This window comes from Monodon monoceros, unplaced genomic scaffold, assembly GCF_005190385.1.
Source record: "Monodon monoceros isolate NGI ecotype Baffin Bay Population unplaced genomic scaffold, NGI_Narwhal_1 Super_Scaffold_12, whole genome shotgun sequence".
NCBI classification, from domain to species: Eukaryota; Metazoa; Chordata; class Mammalia; order Artiodactyla; family Monodontidae; genus Monodon; species Monodon monoceros.
The window spans coordinates 44,923,459-44,947,405 of NW_021703768.1; the positions used below are offsets into that span (position 1 = coordinate 44,923,459).

Sequence of the window (23,947 nt, forward strand, 5' to 3'; positions counted from 1 at the left end):
CTTAAAACAATGGAAATGTATTGTCTCACAGTTCTGGAGGCCAGAAGTCTGAACTTAAGGTGTTGGCAGGGCCAGGCTCCCTCTGATGGCTCTAAGGCAGAATCCTTCCTTGCCTTTTCTAGCTTCTGGTGTCTTCTGGTAATCCTTGGTGTTCCTCGGCTTGTAGATGCATCACTCCATTCACATGGCTGTCTTTTACTGTTTCTTCACATCATCCTCCCTCTAGCTATTCTGTTCCTGTCCAAAGTTCACCTTTTCAGAAGAACACCAGTCATATTGGGTTAAGACCTACCCTAATGACCTCACTTTAACTTGATTACCTCTGTAAAGATCCTATTTCCAAATAAGATTGCATTCTGAGGTACTGAGGGTTAGGACTTCAATATATCTTTTTGGGGGGACACACAGTTTAACCCATAACAACCTATTAGATCCAAGATGGCAGCTCAAATATTAGATTGGGGAGCAGAATTGTCAAAGGCAGAGGAACAAGCAACCACATAGGAAGAATGGACTGTCAGGATGATTTTAAAGGAAAGACTGGGCCAGAGTGAAGAACCAATGGAATATAGTATTTCTTAGGTCATACCTAGCTTTTATTGATTTAGCATGATTTGAATTTGGGAACTCTGGACACATAAGTAGTCACAAAAGCATACTTACTGACACTTAATTGTGTCAGGAAGTCTGTATTGGCTGGAGGTGGCTCTTAAGAGGCAGAGGGGGTTGGGGACAGAAGGGTGGATTGGGGTTAGGTCATGTGGGGCCTTAATGGCTGTTGAGGAATCCATATTTCAGTTCAGTAGGGAGGGGGGTCCAGGGACAGTTCTGTGCAGTCCAACGACACAATCAGAGCTGAGTTTAAAAAGTTTAATCAAAAAGTGGTGGAGGTTAGATTGGAGTAGGGAGAAATGAGATGTGGATCTTCCAAACAGGAAGGCTAGTGCAAGAGATTAGATGAGAGATCAAGAGGGCTTGAACTTAGGTGATGGCCGTGGGCGGGCACAGGAGAGGAACCGTGTAAGAGTATCATTTTTTCCTAGGGCTGGGCTTGCTGCTAAGGGGAAGGGATCTGAGTCTTACTCAGTTTGTGAGGATCACTGGAGGGGATGGTTAGAGCACCCAGAACCGTTAGATATTTGAGGCAGTTCAGCTAACACAATTCTTTTCTGAACATGTCATTGGGAGAGAGCCTGGTAAACTGCTGGATGGATTTTGAGAGAGTCAAAAGAGATCAACCCAAGGAATAAGGAGAACTGGGGAAAAGGAATGAATGACCTACATATTTGAAATAAGCCGAGGAGCTAGATAATGTTCTTTGATAGGTTTCCCTGTGTATGGTTCTGTCACACCAAATTAGAAGGTTTCATAGTCTAAGAGAGCCTTCCTGTGGAATGTAAAGACTTCAGACCATGGGTCCAAAATAATCAAAATCTCTAGAAACACTCATTCCTATTGTCATACCATGTTATTTATTTTTCACAGAAGACTAGATTGAAAAAACAATTGTACTGAATTTTTGATTTATTTTCTTTGGAATCCATGCAGGGTACAATGGATGAAGTGATAATTGCTAACCCCCATCTCTGGTCAAAATAAGCAAAACTTTGAATTAGACTTGGGAGTTCTCCAAGGTACATTACCAAAGGACTTTTCAATCTGCGACTTGAATTCCATTGTCTGTCCTGTGACTAGCTGAATACTCTTTTTGCTGTGTTTTCAGAGAAGATGAGTTTGATTCACAAGAACTTCAACACGGTGCGGAAGGCAACATTCATGTTACTAATATCTGTTCTTAGAGCCTGGGAAATCCCTCTGTGTTTATTGACTTCACTAGCTCTGAAAACCAGCATAAACTGAGGCATAAACTGAGAACACAGGGCTTGGAAGCATCTAATTTGGGCTTAGGTGTTTTTGATGTAATGGGTTACCTCTGAAGCCTCCTTGTCTTCTGTTATTGGTCACTAGTAGAGAAAGGCAGGAAGAGGTGTGCTTTAGAAACCAGGGTGTGGTGAGTTGCTGGCTTCAGGTCTCAGGCATGGGACAGCACAGTAACTTTGCATTTGGCAGTTTGCTGTCACATTGTGGAGCCTTAGGATGTGCCAACCATGCAAATTGTTGTGCTGCTCTTGGGAGCGCGGCCCCTTTACACAGCGTGAGGATCATGGGGACAGCAGATGGGCATGGGATGCACAGAGAGAAGACCAATCTTTAGTGGACTTTTCTTGTTTAGAAAGTATTATTGTTCTTCTAGGTTACTGCTGGTATCCACATCTATCACTGATCAAGGGTCCAGTGGAGAGAAAAGAAAATGATTCTAGGGATATATCATGAGTAGTGATCAAGGCCCAAGACAAGGAGCAATGATTCTGGTTCTAGCTCACAGCTCCAGGTTTCCTGTAAGTATTCACACCACAGCTTCTGCTTTGATCATGGGCTCCTAGGGGCTCCCAAAGGGCACCATCTTCCAATTTTGATCCCTTTTCTCCTACATAGCATGTCTTTTGGTCTCTAGAATTTCTCACAAGGTCAAGAAAGAAAGAAAAAGAGAACTAGTATTTGGAGAGAGCATACTATTTAGCAAGAATTCTTCTACAAGCTTTTGTTATTTCCTTTAATCCTAAGCGTGTCCCTCTCAAGTATCATTATATAATTTTACAGATGATAAAACTGAGGCTTGGAGAGGTTGTTCACATTCATAAAAGTTTTAAGAAGCAGAGCGCAGATTAGAATTCAGGTTTGGCTTTGCTGTATGTCACTGTGCTGTCCCTGTCACTTTGCTTTCTGGGCTAGCAGGCAGAAGCTCCAGGTACCAGAGTCTTTTACCACCAGACTGTGCAGCTTTACATGAATCTTCCTACCTGTTCATGCTTGGTTTCCTGGATTGAATATGAGGACAGTAATTCTGACCCACCTCATGAAGATCTGCCGGGGCTAGAGTTTGTTGCAAAGAATAAAAGCTTTAGAAAATATTTAATTAATATTTACCGTAAGTCCACAAACATTGGACAGTATTAATGGAGTGCTTTTCTTTTCATTGCCCTGTCCCAGTCACTATGCAAACCAAGTGAAACAGGTCTGGTCTCAGTCCTCCAGGCACATGTGATAGCCACTTAAGTTAGATTTGTTTTAGGGCAGAAATAGGAAAAAGAAACACATCAGTGATTGTACAAATACAAACAGATACAGAGCATAAACAAACTGGTTAGAAACAAAATGTTCTTGGAGTGAGAGGAGTAAAATTATCTTGCAAAATCCTGAAAGAGAAAGGGAATGCTTTGGTTAGAGTGTGTCTCAGTGGGGAAAGAAACCCCTTCTTTTCTGGTAGGTGGTACATTTTCTTGGCGGGCATGGGAAAGTTTGGAAGGCAGCTATGCTCACCACTATACCACGAACGTCGCTAATGGGCAGGTTTGAATAAAGGTTATTGGTGGATCAGGAGTAGATGAACAAGCATCCTAGATACAAGAGATGCTTTGAGAGGACAAGTTTAGAGACAAGAATGGGGCATGTTGGAAGGAAGGAAGGGAAGGACACAGCTAGGAGAGCTGAGTGATCCCAGGGAAGTGCTGTAGTCTGGGGGTATCTTGGGTGCTTTGAGATGTGTGCTTTTTTAAATTGAAGTATTGTTGATTTACAATACTGTGTTGGTTTCAGGTGTACAGAAAAATGATTCAGATCATAAATATATATATATTTCAGGTTATTTTCCATTATAGGTTATTGCAAGATATTGAATTTAGTTCTCTGTGCTATACAGTAGGTCCTTATTGCTTATCTCTTTTATGTATAGTAGTTTGTATCTGTTAATCCCGTACTCCTAATTTATCCCTCTCCCCCTTGACCCTTTGGTAACCATAAGTTTGTTTTCTATGTCTGTGAGTCTGTTTCTGTTCTGTATATAGATTCATTTGTATTATTTTTAGATTCCACATATAAGCGTTATCATATAATATTTGTCTCTCTCTGTCGGACTTACTTCACTAACTATAATATTCTCCAGGTCCATCCATGTTGCTGCAAATGGCAATACTTCATTCTTTTTTATGGCTAAGTAGTATTCCATTGTATATATATTCCAAATTTTCTTTATCCATTCATCTGTTGATGGACAATTAGTTTGCCTCTATGTCTTGGCTATCGGAAGTAGTGCTGCTATGAACATTGGGGTGCATGCAACTTTTTGAATTAGAGTTTTCATCTTTTTTGGAGTAGGACTGCTGAATCATATGGTACTCTGTTTTTCGTTTTTAAGGAACCTCCATACTGTTCTCCATAGTGGCTGTATCAATTTACATTCCCACCAACAGTGCAAGAGGGTTCCCTTTTCTCCACACCCTCTCCAGCATTTATTGTTTGTAGACGTTTTTGATGCTGGCCATTGAGATGTGTGGTTTGTGTTCTGCTTCTGATCTATAAGTGGTAAGAAAAGAGAAGCAGAGCTGAGGGCCCTGAAGTGATATGTGCAGTAGAATCCAGTAAAACATGAGAGGCCTGCCTGGGCCCCGGCTGGCAGAGGTGGTAGTGGTGGTTGTAAGGGCCAGTCTTAAAACTGCGTCATGGTGTGTTAGAGTACCCTCTCTACTCCCAACCTGCCTATCAAAACTGTACCTGGCCTCAGTGTCCACCGTGGATGCCACCTCCTCCATGCAGCCTTTCTTGATTCCACCAGACTGGTGTCTTGTCTCATTTCTCTGGACACCCAATGCTGCTTTTACCTTTTCTTCAGGGACTTCACACATTCAGCTGGACTTCCCAGTTATTTATGTACATGTCATGTCCATCCAAATAGTAATCTCCTTCAGGGCAAAGGAGTACTTTATTCATTCGGGGGGTTCCCCTGGCACCCAGAGAAGACGTACTAAACAGTGTTTGTGGAACTGAATAGAAGAAATAGTGAGTTGAGTAATAACGATGTGGCAGCGATGGGAATAGCAGGGATCAAGCCAGTAGTTCTTTCTTTTATAATTTCCTGGGATTTAAAAAAAAAAAATTTTTTTTGGCTGCAGTGGGTTTTCGTTGCTGCGAGTGGGCTTTCTCTGGTTGAGGCAAGCGGGGGCTACCCTTTGTTGCGGTGCCTGGGCTTCTTATTGCGGTGGCTTCTCTTGTTGTGGAGCACGGGCTCTAGGCGCACAGTAGTCGTGGCACACGGGCTCTAGAGCACAGGCTCAGTAGTTGTGGTGCACGGGCTTAGTTGCTCCGCGTCATGTGGGACCTTCCCGGATCAGGTCTCAAACCCATGTACCCTGCATTGGCAGGCAGATTCTTAACCACTGCGCCACCAGGGAAGTCCAAGCCAGTAGTTCTTGCCCGAGAAGGGGCATGTGTGAGTTCTAGCCAAGACTTCAGACATCTGAGGCTATCTTTGGTCTTCCTTTCCATCCCTCTTGTAGCTCTGCTCAGCCTAGTGGGATAATATCGCCCACTCTCCTGCTGTATCCACAGTGGAAAACGGGGGAAAAGAAGGAAGAAAATATCACTTATTAGGTACCTACTATGAGCCAGAAGTTTCTTAATTATTTGAATTCTCTTGATTATAAAATGACATTGGTTTTGGAACAATATTTTTGGGAAAAAATGAAAAACTACTGTATGTTACATAAATTTGTCAACTATAAGACCCATTTTGATTTTGGTAAAGGAATTCTGGGATGTAATGTGAAGCTCAGCGGCCCCATCCTCTGCTTCTCTGGAACCCTAGAGGTAGGACCAAGCCCTTCTTCAACTCCCCCAAGAATCCGTGTGAGTCAGCAGTGTAGATGTTACTAGGATTTCATAGGAGAGATGCGAAACGGGGTGTATACTGCACACTTACAACAGACAGTTTACTAGTGCTGTTACTAATGAACTTTGTCAAGCACTTTGCCACAAGGAGGTCCTTTGATTTCTCTTTTCCCCCGTTGCATCCAACCACGCATGCTTCTCTTTCTTCCACTTCTCCTCTCTAGCACCTGCAAAGTAAACGCCTCTTCCTTTTTTTTATACAGAGTAGTTCAACTCCGTCTTGTCTACCCCAGCATTCTCTCCTTATTAGCATTCACCCTCTTTTTTTTTTTTTCTTTGCGGTACGCAGGCCTCTCAGTGTTGTGGCCTCTCCCGTTGCGGAGCACAGGCTCCAGATGCGCAGGCTCAGCGGCCATGGCTCACGGGCCCAGCCGCTCCACGGCATGTGGGATCTTCCCGAACCGGGACACGAACCCGTGTCCCCTGCATCGGCAGGCGGACTCTCAACCACTGCGCCACCAGGGAAGCCCAGCATTCACTCTCTTTTGAAGCCAGTTTAGTAAATACTTTTTATGGCTTGACCGTGCCCTTTGTGATGTCACTCCACTCCCTGATTTTCTTAATACAGTATATTATTTCTTAAAAAAATACTGAAATCTCTCCAGGATACCTAGTGAATGGTCTTTGCCCCATCCAGCTAAATATATCATCTAATTCACTCCTGTTGTTATCTGTGCTACAGAGTAGGTATTATTATTCCCATTTTCCAGACAGAGAAACAAGTGCAGAAAGGTAAAGCAACTTCCTAGTTACAAGGAGTGGCAGAGTCAGGATTTGAATTCAGGATTTGAATTCAGGTTGGCGGACTCTGAAACCTGTGCTCTTTCAGTACAGAGATGTGCACACATCTCTGTTCAATGCTGTACCCGAAAACCCCCCATTTCCCAGGAGGGAGCAAGCTCTCAGCCATTTTATCAGGGGGTAAATGCCAACTCAGAATCTACCAGACCCTGAAAAGCCTCTGGACTAGGGGATATACGAGGGTGGAGGTGGGGTGGGACAGAGAGGAATGGTTTGTACTCTGAACAAGTCTTCATTCGACCCAGGGAAATGGGAATTGTTCTGAGACAGTTGCAAAACTCAGTTTATAATCCAAGGTGGTAGATTAGGGGTTGGGAGTGAGGAGAGCCTCCGAGAGGCCTCCCAGAGGAGAAAGACAAGTGCATCCCTGAAGTGGAGCAGGTGATGGCTAAGGGAGAGACTGGCTGATGGAGGAGATGGCTCCCTTCATTCTGAAAATGTGCCCTTGAAGAAACAAAGGAGGCTGTGGCCAGGAGCTTTATCGCACTCTTGAAGTTGAGAGTTGGGAGACACAGGATTTTACAGAGCACTTCAGAAACCTAATATTAGGTTTACAAAGATTACGTTGTTTAGGAAAGGAAAGGACTTTATACTACCTTGTCTGTGTTCTCCTAACCTTTCCGAAGAGCCTGGGGGCTCTGCGGGGGAAGTGTGGAATGTTGTGTGCTGATTTTCAAACTGTTTCCTGTAGGCAGAAAGTGATTTTTTTTTTTTTTTTTTAAAGCTAGGGACTTTGGCTTTCTCTTTATTTCTTTGTTCTGTGTTATGCCCTGTGCATTATTTAGACATTTGGCAGAGATGTCGAAGTGTTTGCATTGTAAGTGGGGGATGAAGCTGGAGAGATGGAGAGAAAACAGGAGATAAGAGTTGAGCATCAGGGCCACAGAAGAGGAGGAAGGGGAGAGAGATGTGTCCTGGGTCCCCAGGGTGGCTGAGGAGGGGAAGTGAGACCCTGGTTCCCTGGCCACAGCTGCTATCTGAGTCTGCATCCAGCTCTGTGGAGGGTGATTGCCCTGTTTGCTTCCCTCCCCTCTCCTCCATCACCTGTGCTCATTTATTTTCTTGGCTGAAGGGTTGAGGATTTCCTGCTAAGATGATCTTTCTGATCGGCTTTGCTATTCTTATTTTCCCTTCTTGGAGTTTTTCCCTAGAAAGACATTTTTATTATATCTGTACAGCACTTTTTCCTAACTGAAAATCTATATTGGAAGTGTCAGAAAGAATGGCTTGGGCCAATGGATCGTGGTTGGTCAGCCTCCCTATTGCAGGATGGATCTCAAGGCACAGAAATTGCAGGGATTGGAGACAGTGGCAGATGAATCCTCCCAAGGCAGCCCGGCTGCTGGCCTCCCAGGACTTTATCAGACACACTTTTCCTGAAATAGCTTCTTGAAACGACCAGAACACCACATCATTTATGAAATGAAGACCATGTGACATGAAAGAGTATTGGATTTAAAGAGTTTTATGGACATTCTGTTAATGTAAATCCAATTTTATTTACCATAAAGGATGTGACTGGAACTCCGAATCTGTTATCTCTTGCCTTCAGATAGAATTCATTAAATTGATATGCAGAGAAACTATATTTTACATTTCTAGGACTGAAGGCACCGTAATTTATTTGAAAGATGTTTATTCTCCAGCAGAGTCCTCTCTGCTCAGTTCTCCTATTCTTTATGCCTCCCTGGCTAGGTCTGTGTCTGTAGCTTGGAGGAGACGGCTACCGTCCACCAATCTGGTTCATTAACATACTTCTAGCGATGGGTTTAGTGATGACGAGGAGGAAAAAGTCCTAACACTTAAAGCACTCAGGACAGGAGTACGACTGGAGATGTGCACATACCATGTCTACATATTTCAAAACTAGAAACCAAACTATGCCCAAAGCCTGGCCAGCTTCCTGCTTAGGAGCCCTGCAGCCTATTCCCTGGGACAAGAAGCAAGTGCTCCAGAAGCTACAGGAGGATACTCCACTGGGGACCAGCTCTGCTTCCCAGGAACCAGCAGTGCTGTGGTTCTGCTGGGGTCGGTGGGAGCCAGGTCCATGCCCAGCACTCCTGGCAGGTCACTGGAACTGTCTGGACTCAGGATGGAACTATGGACCAAGTCAAGCTCCTGGAGAGCTGGGAAGGGGTTTTCCTCCACTACACCTCATTTTTTTGTCATGGGCTTTTCAAGTCATTCTAAGCACCTCTAAAAATGGTACCACGGGAGCAGAAGAGAAAAGAGGGAGAGACTGCGTGGTTATTTGGGGAAGTCAGTCTACCCAGACATGTCTAGTAGATAATTTATTGTTTCAGCTTTAAACAAAAGCAAAGGCAAAGGCTGTGATACTCTCTTCTCCTCTCCCGCCATCTGACACAACCATGCCCCAAGGCTCTCGGTCCGCAGTGCCACCTGGCCTGGGGGGCTTGTGCGGCCCATTCCTCCTTCTCCTTTAATTGTCCTTCACTCAATCAATTACCAAACTTTCCAAAAACTTTCTTGTGAGACTAAAAAGAGAAGGACAATGTTTGTGTTTTGGTGGGGCGGGGGCGGCTTCTAAAGCACAAGGCCCTGACCCAAAATCCACTCACTACCTTTCCTTGAAGGGGTTGAAGGTAGGACTAATAATGTGTCCTGCCCGTCAGGCTTGTGTTTCTGTCTGTACACAGTTCTCACTGTGTCTGAAGCTTATCCGTGAGATTCCAAATGAAAGCACAACATCCTGTCGTAGACAGAATACTGCCCCCTGCCACCCTCCCCTGCAAAATATCCATGTCCTAGTCCCCCAAACACATGAATGTACTACCTTACATGGCAGAAGAATTTTTCAGATGTGATTAAGTTAAGGATGTGGAGATGCGGATTATCGTGGATCATCCACTTATTATTTTTTTAAATTGAAGTACAGTTGATGTACAAAATTATATAAGTCACAGGTGTACAATATAGTGATTCACCATTTTTAAAGGTTATACTGCATTTATAGTTATTATGTGGATCATCCAGGTATAAAAAAAGAGGGAAGCAGGAGAGGCAGAGGAGGAGAAGCAAAGGTCAGAGTGATATGACTGCAGGCTTTGAAGGTAGCAGAGGGCCATGAGCCAAGGAATGCAGGTGGCCTCTAGAAGCTGGAAAAGGCCAGGAAGTGGATTCTCTCCTAGAGCCTCTAGAAGGAACCCAGCCCTGCCAACCAGTATAGATTCCCGACCTCCAGAACTGTAAGATAATAAACTTGTGCTGGTTTAAGTCACTAAATTGTGGTAATTTGTTACAGAAGCAACAGGAAATGAATAACCGCCCTCCCAATCCATCCTAATCACCTGTTGCCTCCTTCAAATCATAGCCTCAACCCACTGCCTTTGGGATGCTTTTCCTTCTTTCTGACTAACTCACACCATTTCCCAGTTCCCACTAACACACACCATGGCTTCATATACTTGGATTGGGATTTTGAGAAGTCCCAGTGTATACTCTGCAGTGTTTTAGGGGAAAAGAGAACCCCTATGTAACAGATGTACCAGTGAGCCAGGCAGACAGGCAGCTGTGCAGGGGACCCGGGGTGACAGGCCAGCCGTTGCCTTCTGAGGAAATTGCCTTGATTGGGAAACCTGATTAGTTAACTGTGTGCAGCTCTGTGTTGAGTCACTTCTTGCCCCCCCCAAGTCTTGACCTAAGCCTTTACCAAGCATTTCACGTGTGCTGTAGCTGTGCTGCAGACTTGCAAGGGGAGTTAAATGACTGTGTTTGGGCCAAGGTGGTAAAGGGGAAAAGGCCCCTTTGAAGCCAGAGTGTGGGAGGCAACAGTGATAATTAATTTTCCCCGGGGGATGCTCACCTGCAGGGAAGAATCGGAAATACTTTTACTGAGAGAGGCATGCTGTGGCCATAAGGGTTTTAGAATGAAATTCCTTTATGATGTGAGTGTGCCTCTCTGTGCAAATTACTACTTTTCAACCCTAGGATCTGGGGACATGCAATAACAAAGTGGAGCTTAGGAGCTTGGTGACACTGGGGACGGACAACGCTAGGAAGAAGCAGAGGCAGCCTATGTGGAGCTAGCTTCTTCACAGCTGGGTCATTGCTCCCATTATACCCAGCCAAGGGCTCAGTTACCTTTAGCACAGGTACTGTAACAGTTAAACAGTAAACAGCATGTGTATCTTTTACTATGTCCCACCATAATCATTAGGTGTTCAACAACTGCTCAACTCCTGTGTGCCAGAGAATATGCATAACCCTTTTGATCTGCTATAAAACAGAAGCAGTTTTACAAATTGCATTTCTTATGATGAGCTTAAAGTTCTTTTGAAATACCATGACCCCCTTCATAATGTGACAGTTGTCATACATGCTACACACCCAAATCTCGGCAATTCTATCTGTAAGCACAACGAAGAACCAGTTTTTCAACACAATCAGAAAGCTGGCTTAAGCCTAGGAAAGATTTTGGTTAAGTGATATTGGAATTCAAACTCTTATGCTAAAGCCAAATAGGTTTCTGTGGGTAGTCCAGTAGGTAGGACTTTGTAATTCACCAACTACCTACCAAGTAATTCCTCATCTTCAAAAGGAGGGACTGGAAAAGATAGTAAATGATGGTGGAGGTTATGGGAGTGAGTGGTTGCTTTGGAATTGGTGGCAGTTGTGAGGATGTGATGACAGACGGAAGGTGATATTTGAGGTGGGAGGGGGTGTCTGCCACGAGAGAACAGAGTTGGGAAAAGAAGGTAGGAAATGGAGAGTCCACTCAGCAGGCAATGCTCTCCATCAGATCCACGTTTTGGAAGTGCAGATATTCTGGGAACGGTGTGGCAAGAGGAAGGAAGCAACAGCTATGTTCATTTTCTCCCATTCGCCCTCCTTTCTCCCTCCATCCACAACCCTTTACCACGTTAGCTGGTTGGAAAATACAAAGTGATTAAAAAAGAATTGATAAATCAAAATTTGTTTTTCATTCAAGAAGTAGGTTCTATAAACGAATAGTCAAGTCGAATTTGTGAAGAAGCTTATGGACATAAGCTCACAGATGCTCAGTGTGTCCCCCTCATGTCACAGCACACATCAGTCCTGTCTTCTGACTTATCGCAGACCCTTTGAGGGAGTCACTACTGCTGGTTAGACAGGCAGCCACGGTGGGTTCCTTCATTTCCTCAAGGCGTGGGGAAGGATTGGTTCCAACATGACTTCTTAACCACAGTTAATCTCTGATCTAGTAACTGAGTGACACCTTTTTGAAAGTGTTCAGTCTTTTTTGAATAACCCTGTACAGCTTCTTTGGATTTACACCCGTTTGCAGGCTACCGTTGCATTCACTTGGTCTCTTCTAGTAGCATTCTGGTTTTGAAACTAAGAGCTAAACCTAGGTGTTTTAGTAACATGCAGTCATTCTAAAAGGGATAGGAGCACTTGTGAAAAAGAAGTCATTAAATTCTAGAAACATACATGGCACACATAATTAGAGGGAGCTGCTCAGTTGTTTACAACTTGCATTGTGATTTGGAGCAAACTGAAAGGCTTCAGAAACAGGTCTTTTTACTTCTCTGAAATGTGTTTTGTATTACTGTGGGTTTACTGAAATCCTAAGAAGCTCTTGGTAATTTAATGCCAGCTAGGTGAAGAAGTCCGAGCACTTTTGTAGGCACCCCATGTAAGAGAGTAGAGCAGCCACTAGAAGTCAATTTCATTATTCTCTTTTCTATTTCTCATTTTATTCCAGCCCAGGACATGGAATGTCTTGGTAGACTGCACAGCTGTGTATGTTGACTCAGAACTGAGAGACAAAATGTGTCCCTGTCTGAGATTTCTGAGAAAGTATTGTGATGAGATTTATTCAGATCACTTAGCAAGTATAAGAAGTGGGAAGTTTCTTCATCAGTCCAGGAGCAATCATTTTTGAAATTGTCTGCACTTGGAGAATTAAAATGATAATCTTGACCTGGCTTGGGTACTTTTATTGAAAGCTCCAGCGTTTTATGTAGTGTCAACCTACTTTATATAATTTCCTTAGACTTAATTTTTCCTTTCAATTTGAAGTGCTCAATCTGTTTTGTCATTTAAATTAGAGCCTAGTGATGAGAGTTGAATTCTTTCTTAGTTTTATTGGATTTGGATTTTTTTTTATGGCAGTCTTATTAGGCTTTCTAGAATGATTCTGCATAAGAGTTGCTTCTTTTTACCATTTTTTCTTTATTGCCTGAAATAAATCAAGTATAGCTAAATATGTTATCTCTCATTATATTAGTTTTGGCAATGTATAATGGGTCAGTATTAAAAGAATTACAGAATTAGTGGAAATGCTGCAGGTTTTTTGCAGGGGGAGAGGATGAATCGTTCAGGTTATCTATTCCCTTAAGACTTGTTAGAACCATATTAAGTTACCTAAGCATATTCCCTGGAATGGCCTGATATTTCATCACATTTGAAAGCATGTGTTTCCTTTCTAAAGCTGTAAGCCTTAATATTGCTGGGGCTGGAAATAAAAATTTCAAATGTCAAAAATTTCTCACACTGTATTTTCAAAGAGAACAGACTTCACTGATGTGAGTGGTTGATGCTTTAAAAGTTCTAAGCAAATGTTCACTTTCAACTGAAATTCTGTTCCATCTGCCTAGTGAATCCATGTGAAGCACATCACCCTCAAGTTATAGTCATTCTTTCTTTGGTGTGGGTCCTCATCTAAAGACCTGGGAAACGTGCCCCACCGAACAGCACGCCAAATAAACATCATTTAATAATGTTGTAGGTTCCATTCCAATGTATTTCCCCAGATCTTGGTGAAAGGTATATACTCCAAGCTTGCTAGGAGAACATAATTAGGGAGTGTGAGAGGAGTATATGATCAATCTAATCTGTTATTCCTATCTTGCAAAATCTTTTGATTCCTTTCTCAGTATTATAGTATGGCATTTCCAGCATCTCAACTTCACCTAATAGGACCCAGCACTTAGTCCAAGTTTCCACCAATTATGGCAGCACACAATTGGAACCACTATCAATTATTATAGCTATCACATTAAATGCAACACACTCACTGAGAAAACGCCTAAGTATAACTTCAGTCTGATGTAAAACTATGCTTTTCTTTCTTCGGCAGAGCACACTTTTTATCAGATTTTTCTCTTTACAAAGAGCAGAACACTCTTTGTACGCAGATTTCCAAGATTTTTGTCTAAAGAGATTAGCAAAATCCTACATTTCCTTTTTGGCAGGTAAGCCCTTTCCTCCAGATTTTGACTTCAGAAGTGAGTACCCTCAGTCATGTTGGGATCTGACTCTGGGTCTAGAAATCTTAGAGGTGACTGTGGAGAGGGGCATGAGAAGAATGGGGGTGCTGGTCATTATGTGTTTGCTCCTTCCCATTGGTTCTTTGTCTTCTCTGTCTGGCTCGGTGCATTTGCTGGCTGACCTCTGGGACTATGTCAGCTGCCCTATGGCTTCTTACTGGTTTAGGTCAATGGGAAACAGAGGATCTTGGGCAGTGAAAGGGAAGATAGTTCAGAGTTTTTATTTTCCCTTCCTCTTTCTTCTTTTGCCAGGGTACTGGATGGGACTGTGTTCCTCTATAACCACAGCTCCCATTGGGTGGCCGTCTTGCTGGACAGCTCTCACTGGGTTCTGGTCACACGGCTCCCTTTACTTGCTCCTTTGGGCTTAGTGATGATAACGACTTCCGGCTGTTAGCATGGAATGCCTCCTCATTCCTTGTGTGTTCCTTAATCCTGCCTAGACCTTTGTAAATAGTTTTAAATTAAATTCTTTTCAGTTAAAACCCTTTGGTTATTCTATATGTTACCTGCAAGGACCCTACCTGATAAAATTAACTTTTCCTTTCCAGATACCTCCAACATCTAAGGCTATTTCATTCATATTTGTGCAACCAAATGGTAAAGGCCTCATCAGATGAGGAGAAGATGTTGCTTTGGCTACAAGGGGGTGTGGCTGGATGTTTGGAGTCTCCTAGTTCTCAAATCCTCCTAAATAGCTCCACTCCAATTCTTGGATCCCATCCTTTTCCACCATTGCTCTACATTGCGGTACGCGGGCCTCTCACTGTTGTGGCCTCTCCCTGTTGTGGCCTCTCCCGTTGCGGAGCACAGGCTCCGGATGCACAGGCTCAGTGGCCATGGCTCATGGGCCCAGCCGCTCCGTGGCATGTGGGATCCTCCCGGACCGGGGCACGAACCCGTGTCCCCTGCATCGGCAGGCGGACTCTCAACCACTGCGCCACCAAGGAAGCCCTGCTCTACATTTAACATGAACATCCTAGTGAATCTGTGAATTCAATCAGTGGAGTTTGTTTTTTAGGTACTTTAGCCTTATGTCTCTAATAGCTAAAATTTCTTTCAGCTCAGTCTGTGCTTTAAGATATATGTAGTAACTTGCCTTTGTTATTGTCTTTTAAACTGGCCAGACCCAATAGAAGAGGCCATCCACCCCTCTACACAGAATTACTCACATCCTTTATATTGTTCCATGACAGTGAAAGGTTGGTCCTCCACAGCCTTGCCCTCAAAAAGCACTTCATTTTAAGTGATCCCAGGAGATACTTTAATGAACTGTTTCTCATGTCTGCCATGAGACACAAGATGCGCTTTCCTGAATACTAGACGGATTTTTTTATTGCCTTCAGCCTGAATTGGGCCTGATGACCAATCCTAGATTTGCCCATTTCTTTAAGGGTCTGTTACTTGCAATTTCATTCTCTGGTATCAAAATATGTTTCAGTCAGCATACTTGATTTTAAGCAACAGAAATTGCCTTTAGATAGTTTAAACCAGAAAAGAAAGTTTTAGAAGGATAATGAGTAACTTATAGATTCCACTCAAAAATGGGAACTAATTGGAGAGTCTAGAAAATAAGAAAATTAGTTAAAGCCATGCCAAAGCAATAGTCTGGTTAGGATTCTACCATGGGACCACGCCATGGTAGCCGCTGATGGCCGCCCTGTGTCGCTGAGGCTGTGAATAATTTCTCGACAGTTCTTGCATATTCAGGTCACTTTCTCAGATGGCAAGTGTCAGAATTTCAGATTGGAGCATCTGATAGACTACGTCTAAGCTCTAGCTGCTAGTGAATGAGTATGAGCCTGGGCCTTGCCTCCAGCTAATGTTCCCACAAACGGGAATTCTTGCTAAGTTAAAGGAGTGCTCAGATGCTGGTTAGCTAAAAGGCAAGACAAAAACCGAATGAGGCAATCACGGTCTAACATACCCATCCTGCCTTCTTGACTTTGTGGATGATTAGAGTCCCTTTGCGGGGCCAATGTTGGAAGAGCAGTCAAGCAGACTGGGTATAATTATTGGCCATGGTGACTCAAATATGGAAGTGATGGCTACTCAAATTGGTGATGGTTTGAATTTTTTTTAAAATAAATTTATTTATTTTTGGCTGCGTTGGGTCCTTGTCACTTCACGCGGGCTTTCTCTAGTTGCGGCAAGTCGGGCAACTAGAGAGCCGTGTGGAGCACGGGCTCTAGGCGCGCGGGCTTCAGTAGTCATGTCACACGGGCTTAGTTGCTCCATGGCATGTGGGATCTTCCTGGACCAGGGCTCGAACCCGTGTCCCCTGCATCGGCAGGTGGATTCTTAACCACTGTGCCACCAGGGAAGCCCAGTGATGGCTTGAATATTGTGATGGGCATCATTTATGCTCTAAACTGCTCCTCTCCCTTTCCTCCTTCTCCCTAATATCCCAACTGGTCACAAAGCTTTGTTGATTTGTATTTCCTACTACCATAGAGATTTGATAATTTTATTTTTTATTATTTGTAGTTTTGGCTGATTAGTCAAATCACTAAGTGCCATACCTAGTGTCAAACATTAATAAAGTAGTTCTGAGACTAGGTAAAGGGAAAGAATGTTCTTGTTACTTTTACCATCTCTTTTTTAAATTGATATAGTTTCTTTTTCTCTGTTTCAACTTTTGTTTCTCTGAGACCATCAAAATTTAAAAATTGTATATTTTGTGTTTATTTTGCTGCATATAATTTCTTCCATTTTGATAAAACTGACTGTGTAGCCAAGGATATAATGTTTTGATTCTCATCATTAAATTAATACCATTTTTTTAATAAATAGGGGTATATTTATGATTTCTTCTGGCATTTTACTAACTCATTATCTATAAATTGTAGTTTTCACATATAATAAGCTCTTATTACTCAGGTAAGTGAAGATTTATAAAAAGTTTATATTTCTGTGGAAGCCTTCCTTTTTTTGAACTATAAACACTGTGGATTGCCCTAGAAGGTCCCAGCATTGTTACTGGTAAACATAGCTTTATCTTCACTGTTGAGGCCTGGTTTTCCCTCATGATCCAGGTATGGAAAAAAGTAAACAATGTTGAGTAGCTACTATATCTCAATTAAAAGAATAGGGGGTAATATTCGGGGATGTTCTGAGTGGGTCATAGAGAATATTCAGGAGACATGAAGTTAAAATATCATGTTGGTGTCTGGCTTTCTCTGTTCACCCCCAACCTATAAAATAGCTAGGAAAAACCTCTCTTACTGCAACACCCCCGTGAAGGGGGTATGAGTGTGAAGTTAACTCCTTTTTGCTGTGTCTTTGTATCATATCTTCTCCCTTCTTCACCAGATGCTGTGTCATATGGCATGTATATGGTTACAAAGGCCTCATTCCCAATCCCAGAGAGAACAACTTGACTCTTGACTTACATCTTGTCAAATAGCCAATTAAATAAGATACTCCATTTTTCAAGTAGTGTTAGGGTGGTGTCTAGATAAAATGTCTGTCATCATATCACACTGGCACATCTGTTGACTAGATTTAACTGAGTCTAAAATTTTAATATGGTTAGAACAGCAGATTTGGAATGAGATGAAAAACAAGGCAGGCAGCTCAAGGAGCCTCTATAGTTTTTTATTACTTATGGTATTAGTTTTAAAAAAATGACAGCTATAGTTTAGACAGGTCCTTCATATTTAAAAAGGAAGTCTTAAAGTATCAGTTAATTTTAATGAGCAGACTCTCTACTGATATGTACATATATATCCCTAAAGACATTCCAACTATACTTATCAACATCTGGAAGCAGTGTTGGCCAAACCGCATGCTTAGTCTCTAACTTCAAAAAACATTTTTTGAACAGAATCTTTTGTAAATTCTGAAAGGAAGCTGTGAATAGTTACCAGAAAAGTAGACTTTTCAATATATTATAATGTCTGAGTTATTAGGGAGTCAGATGCCTGAAACTCAACTCTAGAGCAATTTGGAGTTTAGAAAAAAAGAGAAAAATACCAGCAAGAATGTGAATAAATTAGAAGAGCTGAATATGCTGTTGTACTCACTGAAAAGCCTTTCTTTTCTTCCTTCCTTTCTTTCTTTCTTCCTTCCTTCCTTCCTTTCTTTCTTTCTTTCTTTTCTTTCTTTCTCTCTCTCTCTTCCTTCCTTCCTTCCTTCCTTCCTCCCTCCCTCCCTCCCTCCCTTTCTTCCTTCCTTTCTTTCTCTCTCTCTCCTTCTGTCTTTCTCTCTCCCTCCCTCCCTCCCTCTTTGTTCTTCTTCTCTCTCTTTTTTTTTTTAGGCTAAAATTTTAGTAGCTTCATAACTAGCTCACACTCCAAAAGATGAGGTTGATTGATCCTTTGATAAATCAGAATAATGGGAAACTTTTATTGACAAGCAAAAACTTTTAAAATCCAGCTCTGTAGGCTGAGAGGCATAGGAGAAGTGAATGGAAAAGAGAAGAGATAAAGAAAGGAAAAAGAAAAAATATGCTTTAGAGGAAGGACAACACAGCAAAAGTGACAGATACTAGCAGACAGGAGCTGAGAATAGAGTGGTAAGAAACAGATAATGCAAAACTGTGACATTCATGATGTATACCAGACTCCATGAATTCACTCATTTATTCATTCAAACCACGTTTATTGAGTTAATCATCTATGTCTGGCATTAGGAAAATCTTGGTTGGTTCAAAGGTGGACGAATACTGTCCCTGTCTCTGTCCTCCAGGCACTGATTGATGGGTGAGAGTGGGAGAGTGTGGACACATGTTATAGGTGCGATGATGCTATATGCATGCAAATGATACAGTGGGAGCACAAAGGAGGAACTTATCGCTTTTCCTTGGAAAAGTTCATCCAGGGAGGGTGGGAATCACTTACAACGGTGTGAAATTCATCTGTAAAGGCTATCTCAGTGCTGTGCCATCTGGTGAACCACTGGTGAATAACAAGCCAGTCATACAGAGTGAAGTCAGTCAGAAAGAGAAAGACAAATACCGTATGCTAACACATATATATGGAATTTAAGAAAAAAAAATATCATGAAGAACCTAGGGGTAAAACAGGAATAAAGACACAGACCTACTGGAGAATGGACTTGAGGATATGGGAAGGGGGAAGGGAGAGCTGTGACAAAGCAAGAGAGAGGCGTGGACATATATACACTACCAAACGTAAGGTAGATAGCTAGTGGGAAGCAGCCGCATAGCACAGGGAGATCAGCTCGGTGCTTTGTGACCGCCTGGAGGGGGTGGGATAGGGAGGGTGAGAGGGAGGGAGACGCAAGAGGGAAGAGATATGGGAACATATGTATATGTATAACTGATTCACTTTGTTATAAAGCAGAAACTAACACACCATTGTAAAGCAATTATACTCCAATAAAGATGTAAACAAAAAAAAATGACATTGATTCTAAAATTTAAAATTGCAAGATAGAATGTTTCCTCATTAAATTCATCCATTATTCAGTCAGCATTGATGAATAGGAGAATATCCAAAAGACCCTAGGTTTAAATTTGTTTGCATTATGGAATTCATATTTTCAGCTAATGATCTAGGGCTCAATAGTTCTCTCTCTTGGAGGTTCACCTTACCTGTCCCAGAAATTTTCTGTGGATGGGGAGATACATTTTTTTTCTGGTAATTGACAATGTAGGTCAGAGTGTTTGTGAGAACTACTCTGCAAACGGGAATTGTTGCAGCATATAAATTCAAGCTATTATTATTATTGCTATTATCTCTGCCTACTAATGACCTGAAGACCAGTTCATCCACTAAAACCTAACTTAACTGAGATTACAAGGAATGTATAACCTTATCTACTAGCTCTCTTTTTTTAAAATTTCCTGTTAATGTTTACATGGTCAAACGTATCAGGTACAAAATTATAACATACGGATAAATAGGTTACACATATAAAAAGTGGTTCTCTCTGGATCATTCTACATTTATTTGGAAGAACTGAGGAGAAATTATAGGAAATTCAGGTATGAATTAATTTTAGTTTATTTAAAATTAATTAAAGAAGAAATCAAACTCTAAGTCATAAAATAAAGTGCCTTTGGAGGTTAATTTTGGTTAAATGAATTAACAATTGTGTTGTCATATAAAAGAAAATAAGAAACAATCAAATTCTTTGAAAATTTTAAAGCAAAAAATGCATAAAGACTCCAATTTAGAGATTTAAAACACAAATATAAGCTTCCTAACTAAAAGGAAAAGAGAAGAAATTCCTCTTTTCCTGAGAATGTGATAATGCCTTAATAAGCAACAACCCTCCAAATATTCTAAAATTTCAGAAAAAGACCCCTGAAAAATACAAATATCTCTGATATTCAGATAATGACAAACCACAGAATAGACTGAAATAAATGTGCTAGTACTTAAAATTGGTTGAAAATCACCATTAGATTCATTACAAAATTTTAGAGAACATAGGAAGACACACTGATGTTTTCTAAGATGTTGATATCTTAGAGACACTTCACATGAAGAGGTATTGCTAGTTACTGGACATAATAAAACAGAATTATTCTAAAATCTTTCCAATAATAAAATTGGAAATACTGTACTGATACTAGAATTTATAGTTTTCAAAGATGCTGCAGCTATGTTTTCCCACAGTGAAATCCTTGATAAGAGAAATATCCAAAATCATAGCCTATAGAAATTATTCAAGACATGCATTATTATGCTAAAGCAATAGAAATAAAATTATCCGTGTCAAGCTGCAGCATACTGACATTAATTAATTTAATATTACAGTGTCTTTCTCTCTCTTTCTATTTTAAAAGTTAGGCCTTAGCTGTAGTAGTTTTGCTGTTTTACAAGTATAATGAAATTCGATAAGTTAGACATTAAAATATGTGTTTGACCAGCAGAACTCCATTCTGAGCTGAAAATAGTTGATTTATAAACAATATTAATGGAACGCTGCTGTTTCATTATGCTAATTTAATAAGGAAAACAAAATAAGGAGTCACTAAAATGGTGACTGTTGGGGAATTAAGAAATTCACATTAGCTGCTCAGATAGCCAGATTTATCAGTATATTTTAAGATAAAATATTTCCTTAGTGCTTATGTAAATATGGATTTTCTTCATCCATATAGTTCATTATCTCTCTACAAAGAAGTAAAACAAAACCAAAATTCTAACTAATAAGACATGTTTGCTAAATACATATACATTTTTTACAGGGTGGTACAGCCTGCTATGGTTAAATATTTTAAGCAAGAACTAGTATTTAAAGCTTGAAAATTCTGAAAGGACATTCCTCATTTTACTCCTTGTCACTTATTTTCATTTAAGCAAGTCTACATGTCTTTGAACCCTAAAGGTAAAGAAAATAGAATAGGATCTCAGAATCCTCCTTAAATTGATAGAGGTCAAGATATATGGTTAGCTGGTGGGGAGCCCGCAGTACTTGGATGGAGATGAGTTTGCTGGTTTACCCACTAGCGAGAGTGGAAGATTTACCTTGACTCAATTGCAAGTGGATAAAAGCAGAACCATTGCTATGACCTAGAAGTTGGGGACAGTGTAAACGCATTGGCATGGAAGCCCATTCAGAAACATTTCCTGTGGATGATGGGAGGACCAGCCTTATCATACTCCTGCTTACTGATCCACATCTGCTGGAACGTGGACAGGCTGGCCAGAATGGAGCCCCCAATCCAAGCGGAGTCCTTCCACTCCGGGGGGAAGCTATGATCTTGGTTTTCATGGTGCTGGGTGCCAGGGCTACAATTTCCTTCTGCATCCAGTCAACAGTGCCAGGGTACATAGTGCTGCCTCCAGAGCGCACGGTGTTGGCATACAGATCCTTGCGAATATCCACATCGCACTTCATGACAGAGTTGAACGTTGTCTCGTGGATCCCACTGGACTCAGTGCCCAGAAAGGAGGGCTGGAAAATGGCGGAAAATGGCTTCAGGGCATTGAAAGCGTTCATTCATAGTGGTGATCACCTGCCCATCGGGAAGCTCGTAGCTTCTCTCCAGTGAGGAGGATGAAGCAGCACTGACCATTTCTTGCTCAAAGTCCAGGGCCACGTAGCACAGCTTCTCTGTGACATCGCAAACCATCTTCCGCTCAGCTGTGGTGGTGAAGTTGTAGCCTCGTTCTGTTAGGATCTTCAGGAGGTCTCTGCCGGCCAGATCCTGATGAAGAATGGCATGGGGCAGGGCATAGCCTTCGTAGGTGGGTACAGTGTGATTGACCCCATCTCCGGAATCCGTCATGATGCCTGGGGTCCAGCCCGAGGCATAGAGGGACAGCACAGCCTGGATAGCCACATACGTGGCAGGTGTGTTGGAAGCCTTGAACATAATCTGAGTCTTCTCCTGGTTGATCTTGGGGGTGAGGGATGCCTTGGTGAGGGGGATGGGATGCTCATCCAGTGCCATGCGGAGCTCGTTGTAGAAAGCATGGTACCAGATCTTCTCCATATGGTCCCAGTTGGTGACCACTCCGTGCTCAGTGGGATACTTCAGGGTCGTGATGCCTCTCTTGCTCTGGGCCTCATCCCCCATGTCGCAGTCCTTTTGACCTATGCCTACCATGACCCCGTGGTGCCGGGGTGCCCTACCATGGAGAACACAGCTCGGGGGGCGTCGTCACCGCCAAAGCCTGCTTTGCACATCCCTGACCCATTATCCACCACCAAGGCAGACAGCTCGTCGTCAGTCATAGTGCTGGCCAGAATCTTCCAGATGAGTGAACAGAAGTTAAATATAGAGTAAGTACCAGACTCTGGTGGGCAAGAGAGAGAATGAACAGGCTGAAAACACTTCAGAGCTGCCTTCAAAGAGGGGAGCCTGTGCTGTGATGACAGGCATTTAAAGGTACACATTGGCACCACCCATGTCCTATTCCAACAGTTCTCAGCATTTCTGGGTGGGGTTGCCTCTGAGGTATTAATAATAATGATGATGATACAAATCATTAGTAGACCTTCCTTCATAAGGAGAAAATTGCCTACCAAATGGCCAAATCTCAGGTTACTGTAGTTAGGCAACCCACACATGGCTGTCAGCCTGCTTTGGTGCAGTGTCTAGATAACTATGATGATGCAATGGGGGATATAAAAGCAAGATGAAAGGAAGCTAGTGTGAGGTATGGGTAACACCGCCAAAAGGGCCACTGCCTCCCCGATTTACCTTCCGGGTCTATTTTCTCTAACTAGCTTTGACTTTTCATTCTTAATGTATTGTTCTTACGAGTTTGACTTTGCAAACTTTACTTTTTCAAGATTTTTTTTTTCCTATTAGATTTCTAACCCCACAGGATATCATCATGATAGAAACTGTTTTAATGAATGAAAATAATGAATGGCCAAGAGTGGCCTGACAGCTGTAATTATAATGCATTTGTATCGTGTAAAATTTAGGATATTTAACAGACTTCTAAGCCATTAGAGATCAAGAAAAATCAATAAAGTAAACCACTACATGTTTTCTTTTCTGATGTAAATTTCTAATAACCAAATTTCATTTAAGCATTACTCTGGGTAGACATGGTTCATAGAACTAGGTTTATTGTGTCCATGTTGATTGCACAGAGGCTGATTGCTCAGCCATCTTGTGTGACTTATTAAAGTGCAGATTATCAAAATTTTATTTATTTATTTGCAATAACTCTTGAGTTATACAGCAATGAACAAAGTTTAGCGATAAGGTAAATTTTAAAGTAATGTATTTGCACTGATATTTAAAACGGTTTGATCTTCAAGATTCATATACTGTTTTATAACATCAAATGTATCTGTAATTGTTAACATGTACACAATTGAAATAGTAAGTACTATATTAGCTTTCCTTCAATTTTAGGTTATATTACCTACCCCTGATCATTTCATAGGAATAGTATGTCTGAGTTTTAGTTTTAATATAGAAATACAGATAACCTGGTAATATGTGTACCATGATAAAATGTAGGATATTAGTAATGTCTTACAAAGAAAGAACAATTAAGGGAGTTCATTACTTTGTTCCTATACGTATTAGGTAAATAAGATATAATCTCCCCTGTCAGCTCTTCTAAAGCAAATTTTTCATGCCCATGTCTGAGTTCTCCAAAACCTTCCTTTTGGTTAATTAATTAATCAACTAAATAATGGTCACTTTG

The 23,947-nt window shown here is 41.6% G+C and overlaps 1 protein-coding gene across 1 annotated transcript; it reads right to left on the bottom strand.

Moving 5' to 3' along the window:
- Positions 1–21,387: 21,387 nt before the first annotated feature.
- ACTBL2 (actin beta like 2) lies at positions 21,388–22,511 on the bottom strand. The gene is given in 4 exon segments (XM_029219151.1): positions 21,388–21,522; positions 21,525–21,740; positions 21,742–22,403; positions 22,406–22,511. Coding segments are annotated over 4 exon segments (1,119 nt in total).
- Between the last annotated feature and the right edge of the window lie 1,436 nt (positions 22,512–23,947).